The following is an 11,952-nucleotide window of genomic DNA, read 5'->3' on the forward strand; positions in this document are numbered from 1 at the left end:
AAATGATATTTACAGTTTTAAAATATGTAGATTTTTTATATTTTCTAAAAAAAATGAATGAATATGAGATTTATATATAAAAAAAAATTATTTTTTAATAGTGTGCTATTTTTAAATGGAACGTTCGAAATGAGTGAGAAAACTATCATTTTCTTTCTATAATGTATTTTGCCAATTCATATGGTGAATTAAAACCTTTATTTAAAAAAAAAAAAAAAACTTTATTGTCTGATTAGAGTTTCAAAGTACTTTATTCACGTGACGGTCAAGTGACATGAGAGAGATTATCTTCTCCACCCTCTCCCAAATGCAACTGCAAGCAGAAGCAGCATCAAACTACAGCAGAACACAAAAACACCAGAGAGGAAAGGGACATGTCACCAAGTGTACGATTGCCGTATAGAATGCGTCATATTCTTTGGACATGCTCATGCACCAAGTGTTTGTCTGTATACATGCATGTGGTAATATCTGCTGCAACACGCCTGCCTAAGCGCCTTGAACTTCCCTTTACCACCTTTTACTTACCAAGGAAGACGTTCCTTCCAAGCAAAGCCTTTGTTTTAAGTTTAGAGTTAAGAGACCCTCTCGATCTATAAAGCCAATGAAAGAGACCAGAAGGAACAAGATGTGAAATAGTTTGTTGTCAGTAAATTTAATATTTTTTACCTTTTTGGTGGATCACATCTCATCACCATCCCATCATCTTGCGCTCACAGACACACCTCCCCATCAATGACTCTTAAACCCTCTACGTAATGGCTTTGTACGTAGGTAGGACACAATTCCAGAGATAGAAAGAGCATCACAGGCAGGCATTCAGTAGAAATTCTGGAAAAAGAAAGTAAAAACAATTTATATACTGGTCTGGCCAAAAACCATTAACCATTCTTCTAGCTCTGAAGAAAGCGAACATGTTAGGAAATGGTGGCTAATAATGCTGTTGAAGATAGTCAAGAAGAATAGATTAGCTTTAGCAGTTGGTTTGTATGCAGATTCAGCATCTAGACCTCTGAACATCTTTGCAAAACACTCTCCTAAAGCACGGAATAATTTGGATTTTTCTGCACTTTGCAGCAAAGGCAATTTAACTGGAGAGTGCAGTGGACGCACCCGTTGAAATGGGTAAGGGATGTGTGTGGGGAAGTAAGCATTGGGAAACTAAAATCCCAAAGTCAGAATGAAATAATAAAAAGCCTGTTGGCTGTTGTCTAAAATTATAAATAAAAGGAGCCGTACTGATACACTATCCTGTTCTTAAAGATACCTCAAGATTTTCTTCACTGCACTGGTCTTTGTCTTGATGTCTTCCTTTCCGCCTCTTTTTCAAACCAGAAATATTCATCCATTTTGCTTTCTTTAAAGACGGAATCTTTAAGGGAAAGACAGTCGAAGACTTAAGTAAGAAAGAAAAAAAAAATGCAGAGCTTCAAGGCAGCTTTGGCTAACCACCTCCAACTCTATTGCCATTCTTCCTTCAATCTACGGTAGATCTCTCTCTCTCTCTCTCTCTCTCTCTCCCTTATCCCTTTGGGCATCTGTTATGAGTTGGTGAGTGGTTGTTGACATGTCGTTTAGTAACTGTTCCATTTGGGAGTTACTAGTGTGTTGTTAACCAAACTGTCTCTGTTTCTGTCCGTGAAACAGAGGAGATGGAAGTGGGCGAGACCAGACACGTTTTACGGATCTCGGAGAACTTGAACACTCCGCCGCTGCCTTTCATCACAACGAACCTGTTGATTTGAGCCCAGGTATTCTCTTTCACGCCCTCTTTTTACGTGGACTACATTATATTTTTGTATGCGTATTTTATGTCTCTCCTTACAATTCACTGAGCCTCAATCTTCAACGTAAAACCAGTCAGTTTCGCCGTTCTTCCTAATAACCTACACTACGGGACCTTGAACACGGTACACATTCCTATCCACCTCTTCAGAGGCATACATAGACATGAATGGAGTCTACTGTTTTGGTTCTAAAGCTTTATTGTTTGGTTTTTATTTCGTCTTGCATGGTATGTGTTCTTGTGTAGAGCATTGGCTGTGTGGACACAGGACAACAATTCATGTATCAGAAGGGGACAACCACGATTGGGGCAACGCTGGGCAACGGGCAGCATATTGAGAACTGGGGCGAGTCAGGCATGGCTGCAGACACCAGCCAACAGACTGACACTTCTACAGATATTGACACGGATGATAAAAACAAAGTGGGTGTCTGTTTCTTCAACATATGCTCTGTTTTATATATGTTTTGGATTTAGAATATTAGAGCGTTATCTTATGTTTCGACACATGACTTTACCGATAGTTTGCATTGTTGTAACATCATACTTTACTGTTTTTGTATTTACGGTTAGTTTTACGTTCGAGATATGTTGTACAATCATGATGCTTTTTAAGGTCTTCAGTTTCATTTATATATTAGTGGCTTCTACTACTAACACTATCAAAAACTTTTGGATGCGTATGTATGTTAAACTGAGTTGATATGATAAAATATTGTTAGAATATTATTCTTATTTTAGAATTTGAAAAATTTGAATTGTTTATTATATTTTGTATTAGTATTTGAAAAAATTGTAATGATGAGTAGATATGGATTTGGGATCCAAATGTACCCGGCTGCTTTTAGATGATGAACTGAACTTAACTGAGTTAAATTTTTTATGAATAGTAGTGGGTTGAGTAGTGAAATGAGTTATGTGAGATCCATCTAAATTGAGTTTAAAGTGTATTTGGATGTTAAAATGTATTTAATATTCTTTTATAGGAAATTGAAAAAAGTTGTAAGTTTCACGTATAAAGATATTTTAAGTTGGAAAAAGGTTGTGGGTCCCATGTGTAAGAAAGTTTTGAGTTGTGATGAGCTTAGTAAGTTGAGAGTTGAGTGTTTGGATGTTAGACTCAGCTTAAAATTAGATTGAGCTTAGTTGAGTTCAGTAACCAAACGGAGCCCACTCAGTTTGGAAACTCATTTCATTTTGTCTCATTATTACAACTTTTACAAATTCTTACATAAAATATAATAATCAATTCATTTTTTTTAAATCTTAAAATAATAATAATATTAAAAAATAATATTCTATCAAGATTTTATTTAAGTTTTAACTTTCATCTCATCTTAATTCACCATCCAAATCTAACCTATTAGTTAAAATCCTTGTTTGATGGTGATTTTAGTATTGATGAAAAATACGATTCAGACACCAAACTGCATCTATTCAGCTGACATAAATATAAGAAATGCAAACAGATCTGGTTTTTAATCATTCACAACCTCGAATATTATCAACAGTTCACAAATGTAAATAACAATCAAGAATGTAGAATTTGTGGACGAAGTAGAGGTTTTGGTGACACGACTCTCTATTCCTAAGAATCTTAACTATGATAACAGAACTCAAGTCTATCACAACTTTGCCAGAAAACTTTCAACCATGGCTTTGCACACCAAATTTTTCCAACAGTAGAAACCTAACTATTAGAATCACGAGTCTGTTCAAATTATAAAGGCTACTTTGGTGAAAGATCTCAAAGTATAATGGTGTAGCCGTGATGCCCCTTGATGAAAGGTATCGGTTGAGCTCATTACATGAAATTACAAATTTAAAATTATGAAGGTTGTTGGAGGTTTCTGATAGTAGATCTGTCTGTGTTGTAGTTTCATGGAGTCCATAATGGATCACTCATGGTTGTAGATTCAGTGGATCAATCTAAGGCAAAAGCTGCTGATCAAAAGGTTGCTAACTTGAAGTTGCTTTGGTTGCATGTGATTGTTAATCCCATTTTATATGGGAAGGTTCATTGTAATTTTTTTGGGCTCTGTTGCAGACACTTAGAAGGCTGGCTCAGAATCGAGAAGCTGCAAGGAAGAGCCGTTTAAGGAAGAAAGTAAGACCTCTATGCTACTTTGTTATGATTCTTCTATACATGGATTGTTTACTTTTTTTTTTTTTTGCTTCCGCTGTCTTCATTTTCCAAGTCATACATATTTGATGTCGTGTCCTTGATATAGGTAATTCTATCTTGTATAATTTAGTCAATAGAGGCTTAGATACTAGCTAATCACTGACTATTTAGTCACTTGCTATTGACTTAACAAATGCACTGCAAAACCACTTTTGATTCAGTCTTATCTATATCTTATTGACAGTTTCTTACTTATATATATATAAAATCCTATTGGTTGTTTCTTTGTTTGATTAATCAGTATCTGGCTCCTGCTTCTGGTTCTCTCTCTATTATTAGGTTACTTTTTAATTTGATCAGAGCTAAGTTTAATGCCATGCTAGGTGTGAACTTTTTTTGACCACTTCGTTGTATGCAATATCTTAATTAATTTTGGTTCTGGACAGGCATATGTCCAGCAGCTGGAGAATAGTCGACTCAGGCTGGCACAGCTAGAGCAAGAGCTTCAGCGAACACGCCAACAGGTGGTATATGTTAACTCCTGTTTTCACAGATATTCTGATTTTCAGGATGGCAGGGTGGGGTTGATAGGGTTTCCTTATGATTGCCATCTGAACTCTTTTCTTGAGCTTAATATCGAGACAGGGTGCTTTTAGTGCAACTGGATATTCAGGAGATCATATTCATTCAATAAATGGGAATGGTAAGGGATTTTCAGTACATTTGTATTCATTTTGACTTATGTTATCTAGTATTTTTAGGGCTTGCGACTTGTGTCTTCTCATTGTGGACACAATGCATCATTTGTTTTCGCCAGAGTGGTATGCCATGAATGCCATTTCCACCATTATGTATCTAAAATAAATCAATTATCTTTCCTCATTGTACTCAATATTGGAATGAATAGGTTCTGATCTCATGGCACCATCATTGTTTATGATGCTTAAGTAGTATGTTTTGATCACATGATTTATTGTATTCAATTGTATTTCCAGGATCCTTAGCATTTGACATGGACTATGCACGGTGGCTTGATGAGCATAATCGGTTGATCAATGATCTTAGATTGGCTCTGAATTCTCATATGGGAGATAATGAATTGGACGTTCTTGTTGATGGCGTAATGGTGCATTATGATGAGATTTTCAGGCTAAAGAGCATTGGTGCAAAGGCTGATGTATTTCACATGCTTTCTGGCATGTGGAAGACACCTGCCGAGAGGTGTTTCATGTGGTTGGGAGGATTCCGTTCATCTGAACTTCTCAAGGTAATTTATTGTTTTTTTTGTTTGAAATTGGTGTGACACACCTGGTTGGAGAGAAACTGACATTTTGGAAATCCAGATACTTGGGAATCACCTTGAACCTTTGACGGAACAGCAGTTGATGGGCATATGTAATTTGCAGCAATCCTCCCAACAGGCTGAAGATGCCTTATCTCAAGGGATGGAAGCTTTGCAACAATCTCTAGTAGAGACACTCTCTTCAACCTCTCTGGGCTCTGGTGGTTCTGGAAATGTAGCAGATTACATGGGGCAGATGGCTATTGCTATGGGCAAACTTGCAACACTCGAGAATTTCCTACACCAAGTAATTACCTTAACCTCACACACCAAGCTTAGAAAGTTAGAAATCATATTGAATTTCTTATTCTTGTTGTTTTGTGTGTGCGAGCATGTAAAAGCCATAATCATCCATGCTAGGACAACATGAAATTGTAACTACAGCGCCTATATTTCGTTTCTTGCTAGGCTGATCTTCTGAGACAACAAACTCTGCAACAAATGCATCGAATTTTAACTACTCGTCAAGCTGCTTGTGCACTACTTGTTATCAGTGACTACATCTCGCGTGTCCGGGCGCTCAGTTCATTATGGTTAGCACGCCCCAGGGAATGACATTGTTTCCACAAAAGCATGCTTTAGAAATTCATTGATGCTTCTCACATAATTAATTGGATATATATGTGCCATCAGTTAGGAGCCCTTCCAAAAGTTTTGGGACTATGAAGATGGAGAACGACATGGTTGAGACTATTGACTGTGCCAAGAAATCCCTTTTTGCTGCTGCTGTTGACTGATCATGAGGTTCAACTCTTGGCTCTTTGAGATGTTTAATCACACCTTTGTACATCGAGTAGCGGCTGACCGGTGGTTGTCTTCAACTCTGTAACTAATTAAGCATTGTCGTTGATGGATACTGTTGAACCACCTAATAATGCAATGGAATTCTTGTCTTGCAATGGTTTCCTTGCACTAACAAGCAACATTTTTCCCTTATTTTCTCAACATGTATAACTCCATTGCATCGACTGACAATAGTGACATTGAAAGATGACTCAAGTTGGCAACTTGTTAAACATTTTCTGAGTCATCAATGAAACCGAAGCCATTAATCAACGACAGAGAAAAATAAGAACAATGATTCATTTGTCATCTAGCAAGTGTTTTTAATATGAGCATGGATTTGAGGACGAACTTTAGTCAGTATTAGATGGAGAATGGTTGCAGAAAGCATAGAATCATGTATATATAGACAGCCAGGTAACACAATGGACTTAGGTCTTGTTTGGTTACGTAGTTAAGACGTAATTAAGATAAGATGAGATGAGATGAGATATTTTGTTGAAAATTGAATAAAATATTATTAGAATATAATTTTTTAATATAATTTTTATTTTGAAAGAATATGAAAAATAATAAATAATTTCTTAATCATTTAATTAAATATAAAAATATGAGAAAAAGAATGATAATAAAAGAAAAAAAATAAAAGATAATAACACATAATAAAGTTTTGCCTCCAGAATAAAAGTCCATCCTGTCAACGGTTTCCCGATGCAGCGTCATTCTTGCGTGAAGAGGCACGTACTGCAGTTGCATGGCACTTCTACCCTTTCCTTTTAAAAACACGAAAAACAGAAAACTGTGGCTTTAAACCCCGATTCTTCAGCCTCTCTCTCTCTCTGACGATCGATAACATGGAGGAGCCATCAGCACCGCCTCAACCACCACCACTTTCATCGGATTTCCAGCGCACTCCGACCACCGTTGGGTTTCCTGTAACTGCGAGTATCATCAATCAAGAAAATTCTGCGAGTGTGAGACCAACTACTGCCTCCTCTGACTTGAATTCACACTCTCCAGTGCCTTGGTCCTCTGGACTCTGCGATTGTTGCGATGATGTTAGCAGTTGTAAGTTAATTCTTTTTTCTTTCGGACACATGACGTGTGCGGTTTCGTGTGGGATTATGTTGCTCATGTTGTTCGACAGATATTAATTAACAAACTGTTGTACCCATCGAGCAAATTTAGAAACTTTAAAGGATTATGATCTCTGTTTTCGGTGGTCTTTTTTCTTTCCGACTGCATGCAGACAACGACAAGAACAGTTACAAGATCATGTGGGTTGTGATGATTTTATTTGGAAGTCTTTGGGCAATCAATTTCTGCATAATCATTCAGTACTCTTGCATGCATGCATGCATGGAAAACCAGAAAAGCTTTTGAATTCCATGATTGGTCCGAATTTTCTTTTCGAAACTTCTCAATATCTGCATGCATAATCGTCAATCGACAACATCTCTTGCATGCATGGCTTTCAAGAATTCTCGATCCTAAGCATAATTGACCCAATAATGCAACAAATTAATATATTTCTTTCTTCTTTCCCCAACAAATATATGAAGTAACTGCTGCATGCTACACCATCAAATAAAATAACGTAACTCGTTTGGATATAATACTCTCTACGAAAAACGTTCAAAATTTCGTTTCATCGTTTGGCCGTGGATACATGACTATCTTCAGGTTGCTTAACGTGCTGGTGTCCATGTGTTACATTTGGGAGAATTGCAGAAATCGTTGATAGAGGATCCACATGTAAGTTCCTTATAATTAATTAAATACATCATGAAATATTTCTATTTGCTTAAACGTTATTAATTAATTTATTTATTATGTAAATAAACGTTGCATGCATGGCCTGCATGCAGCATGTGGAGTAAGTGGAGCACTATACACGTTGATACTGTGCGTGACGGGTTGCTCGTGTCTGTACTCATGCTTTTACCGATCAAAGTTGAGAGGACAGTATTTCTTGGAGGAGAGCCCTTGCACTGATTGCTGCGTCCATTGCTTTTGCCAGGAATGTGCTTTGTGTCAAGAATACAGAGAGCTCAAGCATCATGGCTTTGACACGTCCATAGGTACCTACGTACTTACTTAATTTCTTAATCTCTCTCTCTCTAGTCTCTCTCTCTCTCACATTCAATATTTTGCAATTAAGTTGGAAAGTTAAATAATATATAGCTTGGATAATTTCGTGATCATATTGAAAAAAGAATACGACATGATCAGTAGTACTAGCTAGTTCGAGGGAGTGATCAAGTACTAATGATTTTTATTTTTTATTGATGTAATTAGATAATTAATGTTATGACTTAATTCTGAGTATATATGCATTATCTGTTTGGTGGTGGGATAGGGTGGCATGGGAACGTAGAAAGGCAGAAACGAATAGCTGCAACTAATCCTCCGGCAGTGCAAGGCGGCATGACCCGGTAGAGCCACCGCGTATATATGCATGGATGTCATGTCGACATATTGATATATATGCTGTAATTATTTTAGTTCAAAGGTGTTATATATATATATATATATATATATATATTGTGAGACCCTGCATATATAGATTAGAGCAATAATATTTACAAGCCTTGATTAATGCACAAGTACTAGTCGTGCATGTAAGCCTTTCATAAAAGAGAAATGCTAAGTGAACCGATAGTTTGACCGATTGTGTGTGTGTTTTTTTAATAATTAAGAAAGTGGTTACAAGTGAATTTGTCTATTTTTTTTTCTTTTTTTTTAAAAAAATATTTAAAAAATAGATAAAAAAAAAAGAATCAAAATAAAAATATACTTATCGGTCCTGCTATTGGTACTAGTAGCAAGATTTTTATAAAAAAGTGGATTCCATTATAAAAAGAATATGAAAACTTTTTTTTTTTTTTATGAGATCTACATTTTTACAAAAGGCTTACATAAGGCTTGTGCATTTAGAACTTGTACCTATCATTATTTCATAGATTAATGTCTAAATGGTTCATCGTGATAATTGTTTTCACTGTTCCCCATAAGTAAAATATTAAGTCCTTATTCTACATGATCATCCTCATCTTGCCTCTACATTAACAGATCATGGGGGATTTGCCATGCCACCTAAAACAAACCAAGCGGTGCCAAAAGATTCATTGTACAATCTTGCATGCATGACAACTTCGTGATCGTAAGGTTGTTCCTAAAGATTAGTAGTACTCCGTGCAAACTGTTCATTGTACAATCTTTACAAATTCAAGGAACATTAATTAAAGGGTCCTGCTTGGAAGATCGACAATATCAGAACAACATATATATATATATATATATATATATATATATATAATTAAAGAACATGATACGATCGAGTTTGCCCAGATTAATAACTAGTAGACAACGTTTTTTCAATCGTCTTTTATCGTTTTTTGGCAATGAATGAAAACAACAATATGATGCAAACTGCTGTAAGCGAATAATATGCATGCAGGACCGCGATCTGCAGGCCGACTTCTGAAAACTGATCATCTTCGTCCTAGATCGATCTTACATATTACATGAGTTGCAACTTTAATTCATAAGTATTGTACTCATCATGTAAATTAAGATAACGAAAGCAGCAAATTCACAACAAGAAAAATGTATTTTTTCAGTGCCACTATTTGTCGTAAATAGTGGTTAAAATTGCCGCAACAAGTCTTTTTCGATGATTATTGCTTCGCTGCATGTTAGTCGTTGCTATTGTTTATTCACTTTTGCTCTAATGCAACGAACGTCTGAAATCGTCACAATAACTATCTTTTTCATGCAATTCTTTTGGTCACAAATAATGGTTAAAATCGCCGCAATTGTCCTCTCGGATTCCATTTCCGTCAAACATATAAAAATCACTGCAAAATGACCTTTCCTTGTAGTGAAATGCCATAAAATTAAGAAAAATATCTGTACAAAATTCCACCCCTGTATACATAGGACCATAGCTATTTCATGTGCGTGCATGCATGGTACTATCTCTGATCTCATGACTCGGCTTTTAAAGTTAGATAAAAACTTAAAAGATCCAACATTTCGGACTACGTACGTAGGTAGTTGATTCCCACTAGTACTGTTCAATGTCGTGAGAAGAGCATTAATTGTGAAGTAGGTCTAGCGACTCTCCCGCTTTTATATATATAAAAGAAGGAAAAGAAGTGAAAACACTAGTGATCATTAATTAATAAGTGCAGTCTTGATCATGCACACGAGCATTCGATCGATCGAGAGATCATCAGATCACGAATTAGCCCTTTGAATTAATAGTATTAATTGTACGTTAATTATTTGTTCAGCACAGACGTTCGATAGAAAAGTAGAAATTAAATGGTACGTATAAGCTAGCTAATGCGTTCGTGCATAAGAATAATTTTTTTATTTAATTTGTAAGATAAGTCATATATATTTATATAAATATATTTATATTTAAACAAATAGCACGTACAACATGATCAATTATAATAACTAAGTACTCATGCATAAGAGTTTCATGCACGTAAAACTAATTCTCATTGATTGGATTTTGTTGTGTATATGTCGCATTTTATATGAGAAGGATCCTAGCAAACTCTGGCATTTTTACAAGCAGTTGGTGTGCACTGCAGTGCACTACCCATTATAGTAGGGTTGGTTATGGTATCTGCCAAAATAATACAAACGTGCCAAGAGAGCACATACCAAGCCTATTCTAAGTTATTCCACAAGGTTCTAGAACAAGAGCTGACGTGGTAGGACATTGGTGATCAGCAGTTGAGGCGGTGATGCTATTTGGTGAGGCAACTGAGATGATCTTCGAAGTGGAAGGCAATGCAGCTTGCTCAATACGCCCCCACGAGCTTAACGGTGCTTCATTTACAGTGAGATTTTTTCTTAGTGAATGCAAACAAGAGGAAACTAAGGGCTTGGTAAGGATGTCAGCCAATTGGTCCTTTGAGGGAAGAAATGCAACTTGAAGAGCTTTGGCAGTGACCTTGTTACGCACGAAATGGAAATCAATTTTCATATGTGAATGGAGGATGAGATTCAAGGATAGGTAGGTAGCATCAAGGTTGTCGCACCAAAGAAGAGGAGGTTTAGGAAGAAAAATATATAATTCTTTGAGAAGGGATTGAATCCAAAGTAACTCAGTTGTAGTGTTGGCAAGAGCCTTATACTCTGCCTCGGTGCTAGAGTGAGTAATAGTTTGTTGCTTGTGAGAGCTCTATGAGACCAGATTTTTACCAAGAAAGATACAAAAGCCACCGGTAAAGTGGCGATCATCGGGACAGCCTGTCTAATCGGCATCCAAAAAGGCTTGGAGTTGAAGAGAAGATGATTTATGAACAAATAGACCAAAATTTAAGGTTTGTTAGAGGTATCTCAGTAGACGCTTCACAGCTTGCTAGTGGGAGTTTTTGGGATTGTGCATGAATTGTGAAATTTTATTAATGGCAAAGGCAAGGTGACGCTGGACAGAATAGTGATTATTCTACAGGCTAGTTTCAACAGATAATTCACAAGAAAGAAGACAAGAAAATCGCCCAAAACACAGAGAAACGCCTCTAATGTTCAATTCAAAATTATCAAAATTCAAGAATGGTCCAGTCAACCCACAAGCCGGGCTGTAATAGCTGAAAATCGACCGTATTAAAGTTTTATAAAAAATAGAAAAATCTCAATAATCATGCCAAAATAAATACGTAATAAAAGAAGTAATCTGTCAAAAATCTGGCCTGAATCGAGTTCAAAATCACCAGCATAACTCGGTGCCCATGACGTGCATGTCCAAAAGAGCTTTCCGAATTGGTGTCATATGCGCTATTCTGATACTTGTAGCCAAAGTTATGGCTAAAATACTGAAACGTGTCCAAAACTACCACAATCAAGGAAAGATCACAATTTCCTACCATTTTTGCACTGATCTGCCACCTCAAA

General features: G+C 36.4%; 2 protein-coding genes across 4 annotated transcripts; both read left to right on the plus strand.

Annotated features, from left to right (window-relative positions):
* Positions 1–1,238: 1,238 nt before the first annotated feature.
* LOC108984345 (transcription factor PERIANTHIA-like) lies at positions 1,239–6,272 on the plus strand. 3 transcript variants are annotated; one of them, XM_035685903.1, is made up of 12 exons: positions 1,239–1,487; positions 1,648–1,751; positions 1,861–1,910; positions 2,033–2,209; positions 3,664–3,741; positions 3,834–3,893; positions 4,358–4,435; positions 4,557–4,614; positions 4,907–5,178; positions 5,255–5,500; positions 5,662–5,786; positions 5,887–6,272. In XM_035685903.1, exons 1-12 carry the CDS (start codon positions 1,420–1,422, stop codon positions 5,888–5,890), a joined length of 1,320 nt encoding a protein of 439 aa, XP_035541796.1. In that variant the 5' UTR covers positions 1,239–1,419; the 3' UTR covers positions 5,891–6,272. The 3 variants fall into 3 exon arrangements, with proteins under 3 accessions (XP_035541796.1, XP_035541795.1, XP_035541797.1); XM_035685902.1 differs by having other exon boundaries at positions 5,662–6,271; XM_035685904.1 differs by lacking the exons at positions 1,239–1,487; positions 1,648–1,751; positions 1,861–1,910; positions 2,033–2,209 and adding an exon at positions 3,258–3,574 and having other exon boundaries at positions 5,662–6,271.
* A 618-nt stretch (positions 6,273–6,890) lies between these two features.
* On the plus strand, positions 6,891–8,475 carry LOC109002569 (protein PLANT CADMIUM RESISTANCE 2-like). Its single transcript, XM_018980368.2, has 4 exons — positions 6,891–7,104; positions 7,720–7,791; positions 7,905–8,117; positions 8,396–8,475. Exons 1-4 carry the CDS (start codon positions 6,891–6,893, stop codon positions 8,473–8,475), a joined length of 579 nt encoding a protein of 192 aa, XP_018835913.1.
* Positions 8,476–11,952: the final 3,477 nt, after the last annotated feature.

The sequence above is a fragment of the Juglans regia genome, chromosome 15 (assembly GCF_001411555.2).
Source record: "Juglans regia cultivar Chandler chromosome 15, Walnut 2.0, whole genome shotgun sequence".
Lineage (NCBI taxonomy): Eukaryota > Viridiplantae > Streptophyta > Magnoliopsida > Fagales > Juglandaceae > Juglans > Juglans regia.